Genomic DNA, 18052 nt, shown 5'->3' on the forward strand with positions numbered 1-18052 from the left:
TATGTGTGTGTGCTCTTTATATATATAGGTGTGTATCATAAATATCACGATATTTATGATACACACTTTTACCTAAACATCATATATGATATTTGTGACTTAAAACCACGCACACAGTTTTTTCTTACTTGTTTTTTTCATACGAAAGACCACATATTGCATCACAATGTATAATACACTATACTTAAGTTCTCCTCTAGGTGTGTCAGTCGCTTAAGGCTTATAATGTGGAAGTATGAATACGTTACCTTCCTCCTTTGGTACACTTGTCTTTGGAAGACCCCATGCATGTACCACAGATGCAGCATTTGATTCATTTTTCTGAACTGTCAATGCCTTCTGATTTCGATCATCTTTCATCAATAAAAAGTCATCTTCTACCGATGATATATCCCAATCATCTTCATCAGCTTCTGTGAACTAATGACGAGAAAAACATGTGTTTTTCCTCTGTCTGTTAAAAGTTGTGCTGAAATCTTCTGTAAACTCAACAATGTGAAACTGCTGAAGAAAAATGCACTGGCACATATCCTTTATGACATCTATCACCACAGTTTTAAAATCCACATAATTCAATTACCTAAATTATATTACTTCACTAATATAGTTCCAAAGCTAGAAGTGTTGGGTTTTTTTAAATCAGGAACTGCAAAAATTAAAAGTTCTGCCAACCTATGTTTTCAGGTATTACAAGTCTAACTTAAAAAAGGATCATTGTTTCTGGGATATGAGCTATTTCAATGAGATGGAAAGTCCTTTAAGCATTAAAAAGTGTATTACATGCAAATAAAGAGATGACATGTTACCATGCAAGTGGCAGTTTTGTTTGCTATATAAGCATTCTGTATTCACACTAGAAAAAAATCAATATTGCAACATAGAAAAAATTAATATTGCAACAATGGCCTTTTCAATTTAGAACTAATTTATTTAAAGAGAAAATTAAATAATGAACATTACAAAAATTCCCACGTGGTGCTCAAAGTTAAAACATCTATTCCTCTAAGACTCACTGTCAGCATGTACAAACATATTTTTAATTGTGGTGCATTTGCAAAATGAGTCAAGCCAAACAGATGAACCTGAAGGCAGCGAGTCTGTAGCCCTTCTTACCTTATCTGCCTGAGAACTAAATATCTTCATTCAACTTTTGAAAGAAGAGCTACAGCATTTCCCTATTTGTCAACCTGATGTGGTTCAATGGAATCGAGCCATTATTAGACAGCTTAACTGTGGAAAGCAAAAGATGGTTTCTCACAAAGCTGAAACCTTACTTCACTGGAGTCTCTCAGTATTACAGTAAGATACAGAAGGTGCTTCCATTGCACAGAAGAAGCTTCCATTGCACAGAAGAAAGATTGAGATGCTATTAGAGAACAATGTAAGGTCTGTACATACTAGAGAAAAATCAACAAATATGAACATCGTGTATCTTGAAAGAAGGTAAGAGACTGCAGTAATGCTCTATCTTGCAACACAATTCTATTTTACCATTGCAAACTGTTTTTCAAAAGCTGACAGATCTGCTCAGTATGCTTTATTATTAACATACCAGGATCCAACATTTTGCTGTTTTATCTTACCTGCATTTGGAGGGCATGGTAATGGGAAAGTCAGAGTCACATATATTGAGAAATGCTGGAGGAAGAGTTTCCTCAAACATTCACTAAGTCCCAACTGATTTTTAAAGTACAAAACACAGAGAAAAATCTCAACTTCAAACAGAACTCAGTTTTGATCAAGTGTAAATACACAGCCCCAATCAAAACTGCTAAGCAGTTTTATTAACTCAAAGACTTACTCCAAAGAAATACCATAATCCATACAATGTCTGGTACAGGTGAACTCAGGTAAAACAGCTTCAGGTAAGCACAAAATAACTTTTCTCTAAAACATTTTGAATTAACTTCTGTGAAATGTGAGCTTTATAAAACACATGACAATGGGATACCTTGAAAAGGTTTTATGGTATTGTGGGTTTTGAGAACAACCATTAACACCTGTTAAGTATTTAAGCTATTAGTATTTAAACCAATACAAAAATCTGGATTTTCAGAGAAGCCATCATTCTAATGGCATTTTGTGTTTATCTTTGGGCACTTTTGAATATCCCACCTAACACTTAAAGAATCAACTTGAAGTATACATCTACATTTAAACATACAAATATGGACATGAATATACACACATTCATATACAATTAGCAAAGAGTACAGGATGGTGTGTTGTTCTGTAAAGATTCCAGAAACAACATAGCAATGCCTGCACTGGGTTCATAAACTTATTTCAGACCCATCACATCCATACAGGAAACCACCACTGTGTTAGTACATCATGGACACAATGTATCCTAAATGAATTATAACAAAAATATTTTTCACAGAATCATCGAATGTTTTGGGTTGGAAAAGTCCTTTAGAGGTATCTAGTCCAACCCCCCTGCCATAGGCAGGGACACCTTCCACTAGATCAGGTTGCTCAAAGATCCATCCAACCTGACCTTGAACACTTCCAATGATGGGACGTCCAGAACTTCTCTCTGGGCAACCTGTTCAAGTGCCTCACCACCCTCATCATAAAACAAATGTCCTCCTTATATGCAGTCTAAACCTACCATTGTTCAATTTAAAACCATTGCCCCTTGTCTTGTCACTACAGGCCTTGGCAGAAAGTCTTTCTCCCTCTTTCTTATAGGCCCTCTGCATTTTGAAAGGCCACGGTAAGGTCTTCCCAGAGCCTTCTCTCCTCCATGCTGAACAACCGCAACTGTCTCAGTCTTGCCTCACAGGAGAGGTGCTCCAGCCCTCTGAGCATTTTTGTGGTCCTCCTCTGGACCCACTCCAACAGGTCCACATCTTTCTTGTACTAGGCGCCCCAGAACTGAACGCAGTACTCCAGGTGGGGTTTCATGAAGTAAGGAGAAGGAGAATCATCTCCCTTGACCTGCTGGCCACGCTTCTTTCGCTGCAGCCCAAGATACAGTTGGCTTTCTGGAACGCATGAGCACACTGCTGGCTTATGTCCGATTTTTCATCCACCAATACCCCCAAGTCCCCTCCACAGGGCTGCTCTCAATCTGTTCAATGCAGACTAGGGGTTGAACAGGATTGCCCTGACCCACCTGCAGGGCCTTGCATTTGGCTTTATTGAACTTCATGAGGTTTGCACAGGCACATTCCTCAAGCCTGTCCAGGTCCCTCTGGATGGCATCCCATCCCTCAAGCATACCAAAAGCACCACTCAGCCTGGTGTCATCTGCAAACTTCTGAGGGGGCACTCAATCCCACTATGTCATTAAGAAAGGTATTGAACAGTACTGGTGCCAGTAGAGAGCCTTCAGGGACACCACTCACTTCTACTTGGACATTGAACCATTGAGTGTAACTCCTTGGGAGATGGCCATCCAGCCAATTCCTTAGCCATCTAACAGTCCATCGATTAAACCCACATCTCCAATTTAGAGGTAAGAATGTTGTGGGGGACTGTATCAAGGGCCTTATAGAGTCCAGGTAGATGACCATCCATAGCTCTACCCTTACCCACTGATGCCATCACTCCATCATCAAAGGCCACCAGATTAGTCGGGCACGATTTGCCGTTGGTGAAGCCATGTCAGCTGTCTCTGATCACCTCCCTGTCTTCCGTGTTTCAACATATCTTCCAGGAGGATCTGTTCCACGATCTTACCAGGCACAGAGGTGAGACTGATGGGTTGGTAGTTCCCAGGGTCCTCCTTTTTACTCTTCTAAAAAATGGGTTTGATCTAAAAACTGGGTTTGATGTTTCCCTTTTTTCAGTCAGGGACTTTGCCTGACTGCCATGACTTTTCAAATATGATGGAGAGTGGCTTGGCAACTACATTAGCTGATTTCCTTAGGACCCTGGGCAGCACCTCATCAGGTCCCATGAACTTAAGGATGTTCAGGTTCCTCTGGTGGTCTTGAACCTGTTCATCTCCCACAATGAGAGGGACTCCATTCCCCTAGTCCCTGCCTTAAGGTTCAGGGGCTTAAAAGATGTGGGAAAAGAGGCTACCAGTGAAAACTATGGCGTCTCTAAAGCATAGATTTTAAGGCTTATTTTGCTACAGCTCTTTGCTTTTGAAGCCCAAATTCCTTAACGTAGTGGCCCACCATCTACAGATCTTTACAAAATGTAACATCCCTTAAATTTAACTGTGAAGATTTTACAGTCATCTGTCATCTGACATTGCAGAGAATTTGAAAGTAATATTTGGACAGAAAATTACACTGTAATAGTCATATCCGAGTTGATGATTTTGAGTCTGGTGTGATTTGCAGCTCCCACAGAGTCAATGGACAAGTTAGGTGTCACCAGTGGCAATTAAGAGCACATAGGCTAAATGTCATTACCCTATCATTACAGCTAAAGTTGATTAAGACAACCAACCCTTTCTGAAAACTGAAATAGAAGTGTCACTGTTTCTGGAAGGAGTGATAAATTTCAGATTTAACTGGAAGTCAGGAAGCCCTAAGGTATCAGTTCTATTATGGGTAACAGGATTCTCAGTAATTATTGTTTATTTAGTGAAAAGATACTTTCTTGAATGCTAGAACTAGTACCTGGCCAACTGCTTCAATCTAATAACTACTAAAAATTAAATAAAACCCACTATCTGCTGTTGACTTCTGATTTGGAGTAACTTTTGCTGCTTTTAAAAATTTTTCAGGCAAATATCAATGTGCATCAAAGTGATTTACCAATAATAAAACTCTAGACTGAGGGGAAGACTGAGACCTTAGGAGCCTGAGGAGTTAAGAATAAGTTGTGTTAGTACTCTGATTGTGAACACATGCCATACTCAATGGATAGACATCAGTGACAGATCTGATGTAGTCTGAAAAGTGTATAGTTGTAAATAGATGCAGCAGAAAAAGACCATACAACCAGAATTTTCCCTGTATCAGATAAAGCTCTAAAAATATTTTTAACTATTAGATAAGCAAATTATTTATTTCCTCCATCAAAACAAGATACTAGGAAAGCAAGTAAAGAAGGGCTCTTTCTATGCTGCTACAATAGGAAATAAAAAGTATACCAATTGTGCCCAAACTTTGGGCTAGCTGTAGTGATCCAAAACAGTCACGGTATAAGCTAATAAGCAGTGTGGTCACTTGCCTCAGCTCACTGGCTAGCACTTTTCTATATTCCAGTACAGACGTACCCAAAAAGACTACTTAGCTGTAATTCCAAAACTGCCTTTGAGAATTAAGTTCTTCCTGCATCAAGATGGTTTCACCATGACAAAACCCAGATAAATATGTAGTTCAATTACTTAATGAAATAATAATGACTATTAAAAGTGATACCTTCAGTTCTTTCACCTCTTCTTTTTTAATAAATGCCTGTGCAACATTAATCCCTCCAGCTGGTTTGTTCTTATTGGCATGGTTAGAAAGACTGTTTCCAACTTGTTCGGTCAGTTTTTGAATAACTGTTCCTAAAATTAATAAAAAATTATATTGACAGTTTTCATTCACAAGCAAGGGACTTTAAAACCTCTAGAATCTTCCACAAAGTAAAAATAAGTAAAAAGTCTCTTTGAGGCAGAGATTGTCTCTTTTTCTGCATTGATATAAACTAGCACGATACACACTGCATTTGAACTGACCCCTCTAGGTATTAATATTATTAATATAAACACATTACCAAACCCATAAAGTGCTCAAAATATATATATACACTCAAGACTAGACAGCGTGCCTTCATTATGTTTTCTAACACAGAGATATTATCAACAAATGCATATACAAAAGTATTGAAAAACCTTTTGAAGTTTTGGCAGGTGTCCCAGTTTCTTCAGTTTCACTTTCCTCCGTCCCATCCATATCGCTTTTGACAGAAGCCTTCTGAAAAGCACCGACTTTGCTGCTTGATGGTTTTGACTGCTTTTGCAGTAATTCTGGTGATACATGAGACTGTTTAATATCATCTTCATCTGCTTCTTCCTCTGAACTGAATGGTGGAGTTCTAAGCAAAAACACATACAATCAGAGGACTTACTGGATTTCAGTGACTGCATTGCTATGTACATATTTAAGCTTCCTTGTATTTTCCTTTCCAATAATACGCATTCTTCTTCAGTGAAAAAAAGAGGAGCTCCCAAAAATTCTAACTATCCATAAAACTATTTAAAAGAAATCATGCTGCTAAGTAATCTCAGAATGTTCTCACAAAATTACCTCTTTTATAGACTATTCTTTTCCATCTATGCAACTATCTTTACAGAAGAACAGACCAATATATAACAAATCTTGCCAGGCAAACAAAGATAGGCTTGCATGGATCAGCAGGGAAAGCCAAGTTCAGGAGCAAGGAATCTGTACCACAGAAGGTCTGTTCTGACATTCTGTTATTTGAAAATAATTTAGGACTTTTCTAGGAATTTAGGAAATCGCAAAGTAATGTACCTGATGTGAGTGGGATCTGGAACACTGTGTTTAATTTTTGTCATAGTAAGAAAATATCAATGAACATAAAAAATTGGGTCACCAGTGTCTTTAAATGCTTTTAAGTGGGTCAAAAAAAGCATCTGAGAATGAAACTAAGGGAACTGACAGTACCTGATTTTATTGAATGTCCCTCTCTAGCTTATAACAAAGAATACATCTACTGAAAGGAGAATGTGCTTTCAGGGATTGCAATAACACACTCAAATGGAGTGATACTTTAAAAGAGAACGCGAAATACGCAGTCCAGAAAGTGTTTATAATTTTAGCTTAATAATAGCTTTTGTGTGGCAAGCATGTGAATATTGTCACCAAAAATATTTTCTTAAAACATATAAGTGAACAAAACATACGTGATGCTAGATGTCTTTCTGGAAACTCCATTTCCAAAAAGCTTCCTGGATCTAAAAGTAACAAGACAAGTTATTTCAAGGCTGACAGTCAGCTAAGTAAGCAAGCATGAAGTTTACATAGAAGTAATGTGAATTCTTTGCTCAATTCTTACTATATTAGCAGGAAGTGTTCACATCAGTCAAAACACTCCAAGCTCATAGGATTGTCACCTGGAGTATAAGTACTATGAGAATAGCATTTCTTACTTTGGGGTAGATGTGTTCTCAGCAACGGCTGTTCTTTGTTCTGCTGGGCGGACAGCTGTTGATGACCGTTTTACTGTTTTTTGTGGTGTGGCAGATGATAAAATTCCCAATTGATTGAACTTCTGTTTATCTACAAGAAAAGTTATCTATCTCATTATTAGAAACAATGTTTGATATCTTTTATATTTAATTTCTAGAATTAAAGATGTCTGCTGCAGATTATAGTTTTACAAAAAAGAAGAAAAAAGTAAATTTTTTTCTTCAAAGCAATTCAGAGTTTCCATGTATCTTGCCAATATAGGAGCTAAGATTTCTTCAGTTAAACACAATGTCAAGAACCCTTTAAAGGAAACTGTTTAGTTGGCCATAACTATATAGAATATTTATATGAAACATTATGAAAGCAGCTATACAGAAATGTTGCTAAATAAAACCTTATATAGCAGTTACAAAATATAAGAGAATGAAAAAAAACCCCAAAACAACACCATTTTAACCTTCGGAAGGAAGTTGAGGACAGGAAACAGGTCTATTACAAGATGATGATTTCTCTTCAACCCTAAAGCTAACTTGGCGTTCAAGATGTTCTCGAATTCGGTGAATGTGAGGCTCTTGCTTCTGTTTGCATTCTCTAGCAGATTCAATAGCACGCAAAATTTTATTTAAGCGATCATTTGGGATACCACGAACACCCTAAGGAAACAAATTGTATTGTAAACACAGGGGCTATTATTTCTGGGATTTATATCCTACAATCACATACACTCTTTTAAACTTCAAATATCACAAAGCTTGTAGAAAAGTCATAGAAGTTGGTAACACTGCTCACAGGTGTAGCCATATTTTCCATAGCTGTAATTTGAGGGCCATCCTCTCAGGTTAATGAATTACACTTATTTATAACAAGTGGAAATTTACCTTTGGATTTTATAGGTTGAGGGTTGTGGCACAAGAGTGAAAGAGCAAAAAAGCAGGACAAAGATGACCCCTCTTTTATATAACTCAAAATAATCTTACTGCTTTAATTCCCAAGGATTCCAGCTTCTCCTCCAGTGCTTGCTCCAAAACAACTCGTAATTCTTTAGTTAAAGAAGGATCAGTCTTCAAAGCATTTATTAAATAGTAGTTACTTCTACCTGTTTTATAATCATTTTTATCAATTTCTGAAATAAGAATGGAAAAATGCACTTAAGAGACATTTGAAAAAGCCACAGTTCACAAGACAACTGCACTGAAGCATGCATTTTTTAGAAACACCATAGACATACATGTGCACTTTTTTTCTACACGGAATTGCACTCTTTTTAAAATCTTGGGCTAGCTTATAGAAGCCAGGTCACTAAACCTCAGCATCTTGTGCTCACCATCACAAATATCTTTTATTTTTCTTGTTACAGAATCGCTGTAAACATATATGCCTGAATATTTAGCAACAAAGATCTTTAGTTTTAGAACTGTACTTGGAAACTTCTGAAAACAAAAGACTATCTTCTGATAATTAAGTTCTTTAAAAGTGGTATTTCAAATCGAAGCTGAACTCCAGCAGGAATTAGGACAGGAATATGACAAGCTTGTTCTCAAGAAAAGCTCCAAACAATGTAATGTTCTCTGATAAAAAACATCTACTGCAATTAAATCTTTGGAAAGCAGTAACACTTGCAAAAGCCTTGCTAAAGACAAAATCTCAGCCTGAGGCAGACAGTTTCACAGAAAAAACATGACGGACAATACTTATCTTCAAAACTCTTTCAAGGACAAAGTTGTCTGTTGTGTTTTCTTCTATGCAGGTCTATGACATCATACATACTTAAAAGCAGACAAAGAAGTTTCTATCACTTTTCCTTGCTTTAAGTGTCAGTAATGACATGACCCCTTATGCAAGAAAATCACCTAGACAGATTCTTCCATCTAAATTAAAGGCTGACATTTAAGGTTGGCCAAAGTATTACAGGGTCATACGGGGGAGTAAAGCAGCAAAGCATACACATTTGGAACCTGCTTATAAAGTGTCTCCAGAAAGATAAAATTTTACTGAATGCTACTTAGACTAAGAGAACCAATAATCTGTGGGACCATAGTTGCTGCTTCTGTCTGGCAGTGGTCAGCACAGCTGGCAAAGCGTACATAGAGGGGTACACAACATCCCAGGAAAGCATGCTGCAAACCACACTCCCAGCTTCGCCCCCCCCCCCCCCCCAAAAAAAAAAAAGGTAAATCTTGGACAGGAGTTTGTCTCTTTCCAGTGTGCTTCACCAGGCAGCAGAGTCATTTGCCAGCCCACAGATAAGGACATAAATGAAGGAATAATTCCATATTGTGACCTTCAAATGTTTTCTTTCAAAACAAATGTGCCGCTTTTCCTATTTATAAACAATGATTGCTTAAAAAGCAGTTTCATTTACTTTTCATTTTTCTTTAAGGGAAAGATAAGCACCCTGAAGAGTATCCAAAAAAGCCTAAAGATACACAAATGATATTTAGGTTGTTTTGAGGAAGTGACCTCTGATGGATCCTGGAAATAACTGTAAGTAATGAAAACTAAAAAAGAGTCCAGCTACCATAGTAAGAGATCTGTGTTGAAGAGGACAGGATCTGGCTGAAATCTTACCTGGCTTTAGGAACTGTGTGGACAACTCAATTCCTGACAGAAGTGGGATTAAAAGTGATTTGGCTAGAGAGCTAAGTCCTAGAAGAGGCAAACTACTGGTTGGTGAGGAAATGTTGGTTGGTCTGGAAGAGGTGCATTATGCAGTATGAAATCCTCCCAGAAAGCCAGACGTGACATATTTTAAAGTGGAAGGCTCCAAGGAGCCTTCTGAAAATCTTGTCCCTTTCAGATCTTAATCCTTACAATAAAATAGATCCATCTAAAATGATTTTTAAATTCATAATTACTACATACTAATATGGGCAACAAGACTATTCAGCACTATCCTAAGTAATGACAATATTAATTCTTGCTAGTTAACTCAAGCCAAATCATCTTTGCCAGAGCCAACTATTTAAGGAACTGTTTCCTTACTCATTTAAAAAAAAACAAACAACAAACCAACAAATAACTAAATACTAGATTTAACAACTTTGCTGACAAGGGACCTTAAGTTTGGTCCACTGTCTCAGCTCCTACATAATCCTATGAAATAATATGCCAAGTCAAGAATTTTCACACTCTCCCTTACAAGTGGCTGTTACCGAAAACAAAAAAATCTTGGTCTATCTTTTCAGACTGCATTCTTTCTTTCTTTCTTTTGTACTGCAGGCCATGCCTTTAGGCACAACAGAAGAATCAAAGACAATCCATCAAGAGAGAAGATGGCAAGCAAGAGAAATAGTAGAAAGAACGGCAAAAATGCAAGCAGTCTTTATTTCAGATTGCTCAGAGTCACTGGATTTTCCCTGGGGAAACCTCTCACACACAGATGTATTCAAACAACAATTTTGTTTTCAAAACAGCATCATTCCTTCAAAATTTAAACTCATTGGCTATAAAGTTCAAGACTGATTTTGATTTTTGCACACAGTACAGATTGTGATGCTATTCAGCTGTTTGGTGTTTCATCTAAACTACTGTTAGCCTTGTTCAGAAGAATACCACGCAGGATGAACCAATGCTTTGTCTTCCGCTACCATAAACGTGGCCTTCTCTAAGTTTTCCTCGGATGAAGCAGAAGAACTGCTGCCAACACTGGGCTACATCATTTCATTCAGAATTGCACGGCCCTGGCTGGAGCTGTGGCTGCTTTAGAGGTAGGTGTAACCTAGATTCCTTGCAAAAGTATCTTTGGTACAGCTATGAAAGCTGGGAGCTTCAACCTTCACCAGCAACTTCCTTCTTCTATATGAACTCCTTATCCTCTTATGCAGAGTTTGAAAAATAAGTAAGCACACATTGCAACAGTGTCAGCACCAAAAATTTCCTGGTAAGGGGATATTCCCCATCAAAAATTTTTGCTCTGCTTAGCACAAGTACCTTTAGACATATGGAATATGCCTGCTTTAAAGAGTTAGTTAAGAGTTTCATAAAAACAGTGAACTTGGATAAGGAAATCATCATATTTACAAGCACCAATAGCAAACAGGAGACTGACACAAACAAGGAATGTGCCCACTCAAATCACATAAGAAACTGAAATACACTGAAAAATACTGTAGGTATCAAATAATATTTACTTTTTATTTTCAAGAAACGCATGCACCTATATTTTGAGCTGAATCAACCATTACCTTTTTCCTCTTCTGAAAGCTCCTCTATGGGCTCCAGCATATGCACCAAGGGTGCCTGCTCTAATAATGAGGAAGAACAGGAACACCAGACAAACAGGACAGAAGAAGGTCAAGGTCCAGAGTGGGAAAGTTAAGCAAAAAAAACACACTGAAGTCAACTTTCCTGATTGCTGACAACCTGCGTAACAATCACAAGCTCAATGCAACATGACTCTTCACTGCCTTAGGTGGTACTTTTTGTAGAGGAGACCCTAATACAATAGTCACTTGAGGAGCAGTAGTTGCCCAAACATGGGTGTCTAGTGTCATCTCAGGTACAAAAGAATTTTAAGCCATCAGCACAGGGCTGGCTGATAGATCACACAATTATAAAAAACCTGTGCCCTTCTGGGAAGGCACCCAGAGGCCAGGTGGGATGTTTTTAGGAATCTACCATGACAAGGCCACCTAGGATTAAGTAAATGAATACTGTCATAAATTTTTCCTAAGAAGCGCTTTAATTTTAGAATTTATTTTAAAAAATTGTTTATGTGCGATTTGATACTAGAAGTTTACAAGAGGCAAGTGAAATGGACAGACACAGAAATCCTCAAAAATATATGGAAAAAATAAATCAACTCATTATTCCAGAGAATTATTAAGTACTGAGATCATAAGTGGGAGACACAGAAAAATTTTATAAATATATAATAATTTCCAATAAAACCTATTTAAAAAAAATATTAACTCATTCCAATATAGTGAGATTAAGTATTATCATGTGCTTTAAAGAAATCTTTGAAATGTCCTCTGCTGAAAACAGCTTCCTAATCACACTGAAATTATCATTCTTTAGGCTGTCAGGTACAATTTACTTTATATCAACGAAGCCAGAGTACAGTTAATTTACAACTTGATAGACTTCAAATATAAGGGATGCATGAAAATGCTTGCATGAAGACTAATAAAAATTCAGTGGTTTATAATGTTAATGTTCAATTTATATATAAATAAATAAAATTAATTTATTCCAATGAAAACTAGAACTTGAGTTTCTTCTAGGGTTTAAAAAGCAGAGATGTGCAAATTATACTTTCAGCATTCATCTACTGGCAGTATAGGAGAAAAACCAATTTATTGGCCAACGTTTTGGGCCAGCGTACATTTGCCCAGCCTCACAAGAAGCCTTTGGCACTACAAGTGGTTGCTACACTGTATGGGTAGAAGGGGAGGAAGTGACACTGCAGTAAAGATGCCTGCTCTTCAGCACCTCTCATGCAATTAGGTACAAACATGGATGCACTGTGATGGGCAATCACAACGAAATGAGCACACGGAACTAAGTGACACTTACTGTCACATCTCCAATATTCCCCATGTGAAGGGAACTAAAGCTGGCGGTGTAAATACTTAGGTGCGGTAGCGGCTCTCTCCGTGCTGTCCATACTTGTGGTTATATTCAGCCTCTCACCTGCTCTTCCAAGCAGGTTACCAGACTAAAGATTTGCTCCTATATAACCTGCACTAAATAAGTAGTTGTAAAAAAATGCTTCTTACACCATCACAAGATGCTAACAAGATGCAAATGTCAGTGTGTTTTATGGAAACGCTTCAGAGCAAAACTCTGAGAGACAAAGTCTTCTGGTCTTTCAGTCTCTAAGGTGGTAAAATTTAACAGTGGCCAGAGCATTCCTGGGCATCGGAACATGATCCACCATGCTACTGATCCTGGAACACTGTTGCCCTACACCAACTAACATTCTCCAAAACAATGTTCAGGCACAGCTTGGGATCATTCCCAAAAGCCTACAGTAGGCCTGTTTTGGAGGACAGAGCCTGAAGCACAGATGAGATGTTCTGGGAGGATTTAATCTAGCTGCACAGGCATTGAGGCCTCCGAGTTTCTTGGCTGGACCTACTAGACAGCCAGTTACTGTGTAATTGGATTTAGACCATAATTGTTTTACCTGTACTTCACTCAAATGCAATCTGCTTAAAGGAGTTGACTCATCTCTGCACAAGCCTTTGTCAAGTAACTTAACAGGCAAAGCCCGGTCCCCAGAACTCAGACCTGAAAAGAGTCTGCTGATCTGGCATAAAGGTACATGCTTCTCTTCCTCAGTATACTAGAAACAGAGGAAGTTAAAAATCAGTAAAAGAACAATGGCAAGAGCAAAACCAAACTGTATTATTGTTAGTGTGACGTTGTTGTTCACTGCATGACAACAGAGGAGATCAAATGCTAAGACACAGGGGAGTGCAACATCTGGAAGCACCAACTTCTCCAATGTAAGCAAGCTTTTTCTTTCTCTTTACTGTAAATATATTCTAAGAGATATTTATTAAATATCATATTGGAATCAAATATAAGAAGTGGCTTGGTTCACCACTCCTCTGGTTTATTGACAGATGTGTAGATCACCCTGCTTAAGGAGCCCTCTCCTTATGTTTAGCAGAAATATACTTCTGGCCATCTGATCAGACCTCTCAGCTCTTGCCTTAGTATGCATCCTTGAAATTAGCAGCAACTAAATATCATCAAGAATATTTCCAGGAATCATTTAAATCTGACTACCCAACCAGACCACAAGTCTGTACAATGCAGTTTTTGCTTAACTTAAAATCTAAAACAATGCTGCTGACGCAGATTGAAATCCTAACTACTCTGAATTATTGCAACCTCCTCTAGTTTATCTGATCTTTTTGCCCAAAATCTCACCAAGCCACAATCCAAGCCTTAAACAAGTAGTCACTGCTTCTGATTTAAGTAGAGCCAGTTACCTTATCAGCCCTAAATCTAGTTCAGCTGATCCTAGCCGATGCTGTTCTACACCAACATCTTCAACGTCAGACCTTGCTGGCCCAGATCTTACTCCTACCTTTCATTCAAGCCTGAGTGGTGAACTTATACATACTGCTTACCTCAAGTTTTGGACTCACACCTACAAATAAATCACTTGCTCCTAATCACTTCTCAGGTCCCCACTCCAGCCAAACAGCCATTCTGTGTCCTTGTCTTACTGGAAATGGATCCCAGAAGGCTGAAGCAAGGCCAGAGGCTGCTTGTGCTCCAGCAGATCACCTGCTTTGGACTTCCAGATTACATCAGTTTTCAGTTCAGATGCAACACCAATTATACTTCGTTCATTGTCACAGTTTGAACCCTGGCTCTTATCTCCACCCCTTTCTTAGCTATAAAATAAATTTCAACTCCATACTTAAACCTATTCAATCAGGCTCTGCTGATGCTTAACTTGACCATAACTCTCTTTTTCAATCAATGTCTGTCTGAGCCTGAGCCTAACCCTAACCCAAGCTCAGCGATCCCTGTAAAACTTTGGTTCAGCAATAACCAGATGTCTCTGGGTAATACCAGCCTTTTGCAGACCCTGCCATAAACCAACTTCTGCTGCTGGCATGAAACCCCTTAACTCCAATCCTAATTCATTTGGTCCTCCCCAACAGCCCCCACACCTGACCCTAACCAAACAATATTATTGCTAAATCTTATACCTAGCCCAGTGGCAAATTCTAGATGGATCCCCCCCATATGTCATCAGCCAGCCTCAGTCCCAAACATAGCCCTACCTTTTTCCTCTGAAGAACTGCTCCTGTCAGCCTTAGGCCTGAACCTAACCAAATGGCAGCTTCCAACACCAGTCTTAACGCATGCTGACTGTACCCATATCTCACTGGCCTGAACCCAGTCATATTAATTCTAGCCATCATTAAGACCAGCAACCTTAAGATGACCTCCACAATGATGTATCTGCTGTCCTACATCTCCCAGAGTATCTCTTCTGCCTGCTAATATGTGTGGAGAAATAGATGAGATGTATGAAAAGTACAGGTTGCCTTAATTTCTTCAGTGGATAATTATACTGTTGAAAAATTATGTGCCTGGCATACTTTGACAAATCATTAAATATCTGTTTTAAATAATATTTGAAGGTAATTTCTATGCAGCTAGAATAGGAGAATATTTTTAATAATAATGAAGAATTCAGGCTGTGTATATTTCAAGCGTATCATATATTATTTGTTCTTACCTACTAGTTCAAAAAACCCCAATATTCTGACAGTCCTGCTGGCAAAGCAGTCTTTGGCCAACAATTAAAGGAGAAATCTTGTCTATTTTCTCTGAAATATGAAATGCTAAAGAACTTTTAGCCTGAACAGAAGTATTATAATTATCTATAGTGGAGCATCGCCTACAGTGAGCACTCTGCACTTGCAATATGAAAACCCAGGATAAAATGTACCACTTATTTGCTGTAAACTGCTTCACTTCTTAAAGATGTAAGGAGTGTAAGCCATGGCTATAGTCATTATATAAGCCTTTATTTAATTTATACTCTGATTTCACATCCAAAGAGCTGCCAGACTTAATTGTGACACCTGTAATTTTGAGAGTCATCCTTGAATCAACGCACTTCATATGTTTTTCTCTTAACTAATCAACGGGAAGCCATACTGCATATAAGCAGCACAAATATTAATTTTAAACCAATATTCTTAAATATGATGAATTTTTTACACTTACCTGAGGCCTCTAAGTTAGGAGCCTAGTCATCTCAGACTCCTTCTACAGTCAACGAAGAGACACAGGCAACTTAAAAGAGCAATTCAGATCTTAGTTCAGCTGAACCAAACTCTGAAGGTGCCCCTTTTCTCTGTTCGTTGTCTAGGAAGACTACTTTGACTAAATTTTCCTCAAATGCTTCAGCTACATCCCTAATGATAGCTGAGCCTTTGTCCATACCATGTTGGAAGACTGAGACATAGGTTTCAATGGACAATCTAATATCTTTGCTTCTAAATTTGCTTTTTTCCCCTTATCTAATATTATTGACCTAACAAAGATTAAATACGGAACAAGTATCAACATTTTAAGAGTAATATAGGAGCCAAAGCCTGATTTTAAAATATGATTTTTAAAAACAATTGTAATTACTCTGTTGCCTTTTTGAGAGACTGAAGTAATCTTTGAAAATAAGACTGAAGTTTTATCAGCACAAAACCCTACAGCTAGCTACGAAATAGAAGAATGGCCAGCCTGGACAGCATTCAAGGCACACTATTAGCTCTCACAAGAAATAAGGAAGGTTAACACAAAAGCACCAGGCTAACACAGTTATTCCACTGCTTTACACCTAGGATACCCAAATTACAAATGAGGTATCTTTTCATAACATAGATTTAAGGTGTGCAGAATGAAAACTAGGATGTAGAAGTTTCCAAGCAACTTTGAAAAATGTACTGAGGTTCACATTAGAGAGCCTTTTCCAGAATTAATTTTCTTTCAGAGACAAAAAAAAAAAAAAAAAAAAAAAAAGAGGAAGATATTCCATATGCAGGCAATTTCTTGGTAGCAAAACTACAGCTCTTGTGATTTCAGACATGCTCTGTGCTACATAAATTTGTGTATAGGAGTTACCAGCAAGTGCTTTCATTTTCATAATGGCACGAGATGCAGCCATGATGTCTTAATTCAGTATGTAAGTCAATCCATTGAGGAGCCCTGAAAATCTTGGGAAATACGCTATAACTTCTGCTAACCTTTATATCCAGAAATTAGGTAGGGTAAGTTTAAAAAAAATCCAGAAGGGAAGAAAAGGGACAGACAGAGAGACCTGCAGAGATAAATAAAATAATCATCAGCAAAGGAATCTGAAGGAAAGACCTTCTTTGAGGTTTCATAATAAACTGATAATGAATCTTTTGTATATCAATAGCAGGAACAGCCTTTTCTATCTTGAGAAATTTCACGAAGTGTCACAGATTTCATATTTGAAGCAGCAGGACGTCAGAAAAGATCTGAATGAGCTGATTTATATTGTCAGAGTATAGAAAATACTAATGTTCACAGACCTCCCTTCTTCCTCAGTACAAATGAAAGTAAATGCACTAAGAAAGCAATGCTTGGCAAGCTTGGCCTGTAAGCACTTAGCAGTAATGATCTTCATAAAACTAATTGCTTAAATTCAGGGCAATAGTTAAGCTACTTGCTGTGAGATCTCTTAGCCAGAAACGGCACTACTGTGTTGGTGCAATGAAGCTGGTTTGAATGAAAAAGAATTGGATTATTTAAAACACTATTACTAATAATCTATACTTAATATATTATTACTTTTCTCTGCACAATATTTCATCTATATAGCTTCACTTAAAAAGCTTCAAGCAATGAACTACTAACCTTACATAGGTTAGAAAGAAACCTCTGTATTATTCAAATAATGTTACCATGTAATAAATAAACTCTTTTTTCCTTCATTTAATAATTCCTGTAATAACAAATATTTTGAAATCAGCATATTTAAATATGAGGAAATCAGCAAAAAAATATGAGGAATATTTTTCATTCCTCATTAAGTTACTGAAAGCTTCTGTTGTATACTGCCCCTTCTCCCCATATGCCTTTTCAGAACATTTTTAATTTGTTGAAAAAGAAAAATTCTGTACAATTTTCTTAGACAAATTCAATTTTGTCTTCCTTTGGCAGGTTTTAAAACTGAGAGAAATAATAATAACCCCCCACTATTTAATCAGAACTCAGTAATTCAAATAAACTGGTTTTTAACATTTAAATATTTTACTTGCTCAAAGTTCATTTTTCATTACTTTCCTACTTAAAATGAAAATAAAGAATTAATTGATTGCAGAATATTGGCATAGTAACAATACTCACCATTACTTTGCATACTGAGAACAAAAAACAACTATTTTCACAAAGTACAAAACAATGTAAACAGAGGTTCATCCCTTCCTCCCACTTCTAAA

At 37.5% G+C, this 18052-nt stretch overlaps 1 protein-coding gene across 1 annotated transcript in view; it reads right to left on the reverse strand.

Annotated features, from left to right (window-relative positions):
- DZIP1 (DAZ interacting zinc finger protein 1) overlaps positions 1–18052 on the reverse strand; it is a 40230-nt gene that overhangs the window by 1080 nt on the left and 21098 nt on the right. The window contains exons 12-18 of the mRNA XM_040584393.1: positions 8087–8232; positions 7567–7762; positions 7070–7199; positions 6824–6874; positions 5789–5991; positions 5331–5461; positions 249–420 (exon numbers count right to left, since the gene is read on the reverse strand). Coding sequence (XP_040440327.1) covers positions 249–420; positions 5331–5461; positions 5789–5991; positions 6824–6874; positions 7070–7199; positions 7567–7762; positions 8087–8232 — 1029 coding nt within the window. The remainder of the gene's footprint in view (positions 1–248; positions 421–5330; positions 5462–5788; positions 5992–6823; positions 6875–7069; positions 7200–7566; positions 7763–8086; positions 8233–18052) is intronic.

The sequence above is a fragment of the Falco naumanni genome, chromosome 2, assembly GCF_017639655.2.
Source record: "Falco naumanni isolate bFalNau1 chromosome 2, bFalNau1.pat, whole genome shotgun sequence".
Lineage (NCBI taxonomy): Eukaryota > Metazoa > Chordata > Aves > Falconiformes > Falconidae > Falco > Falco naumanni.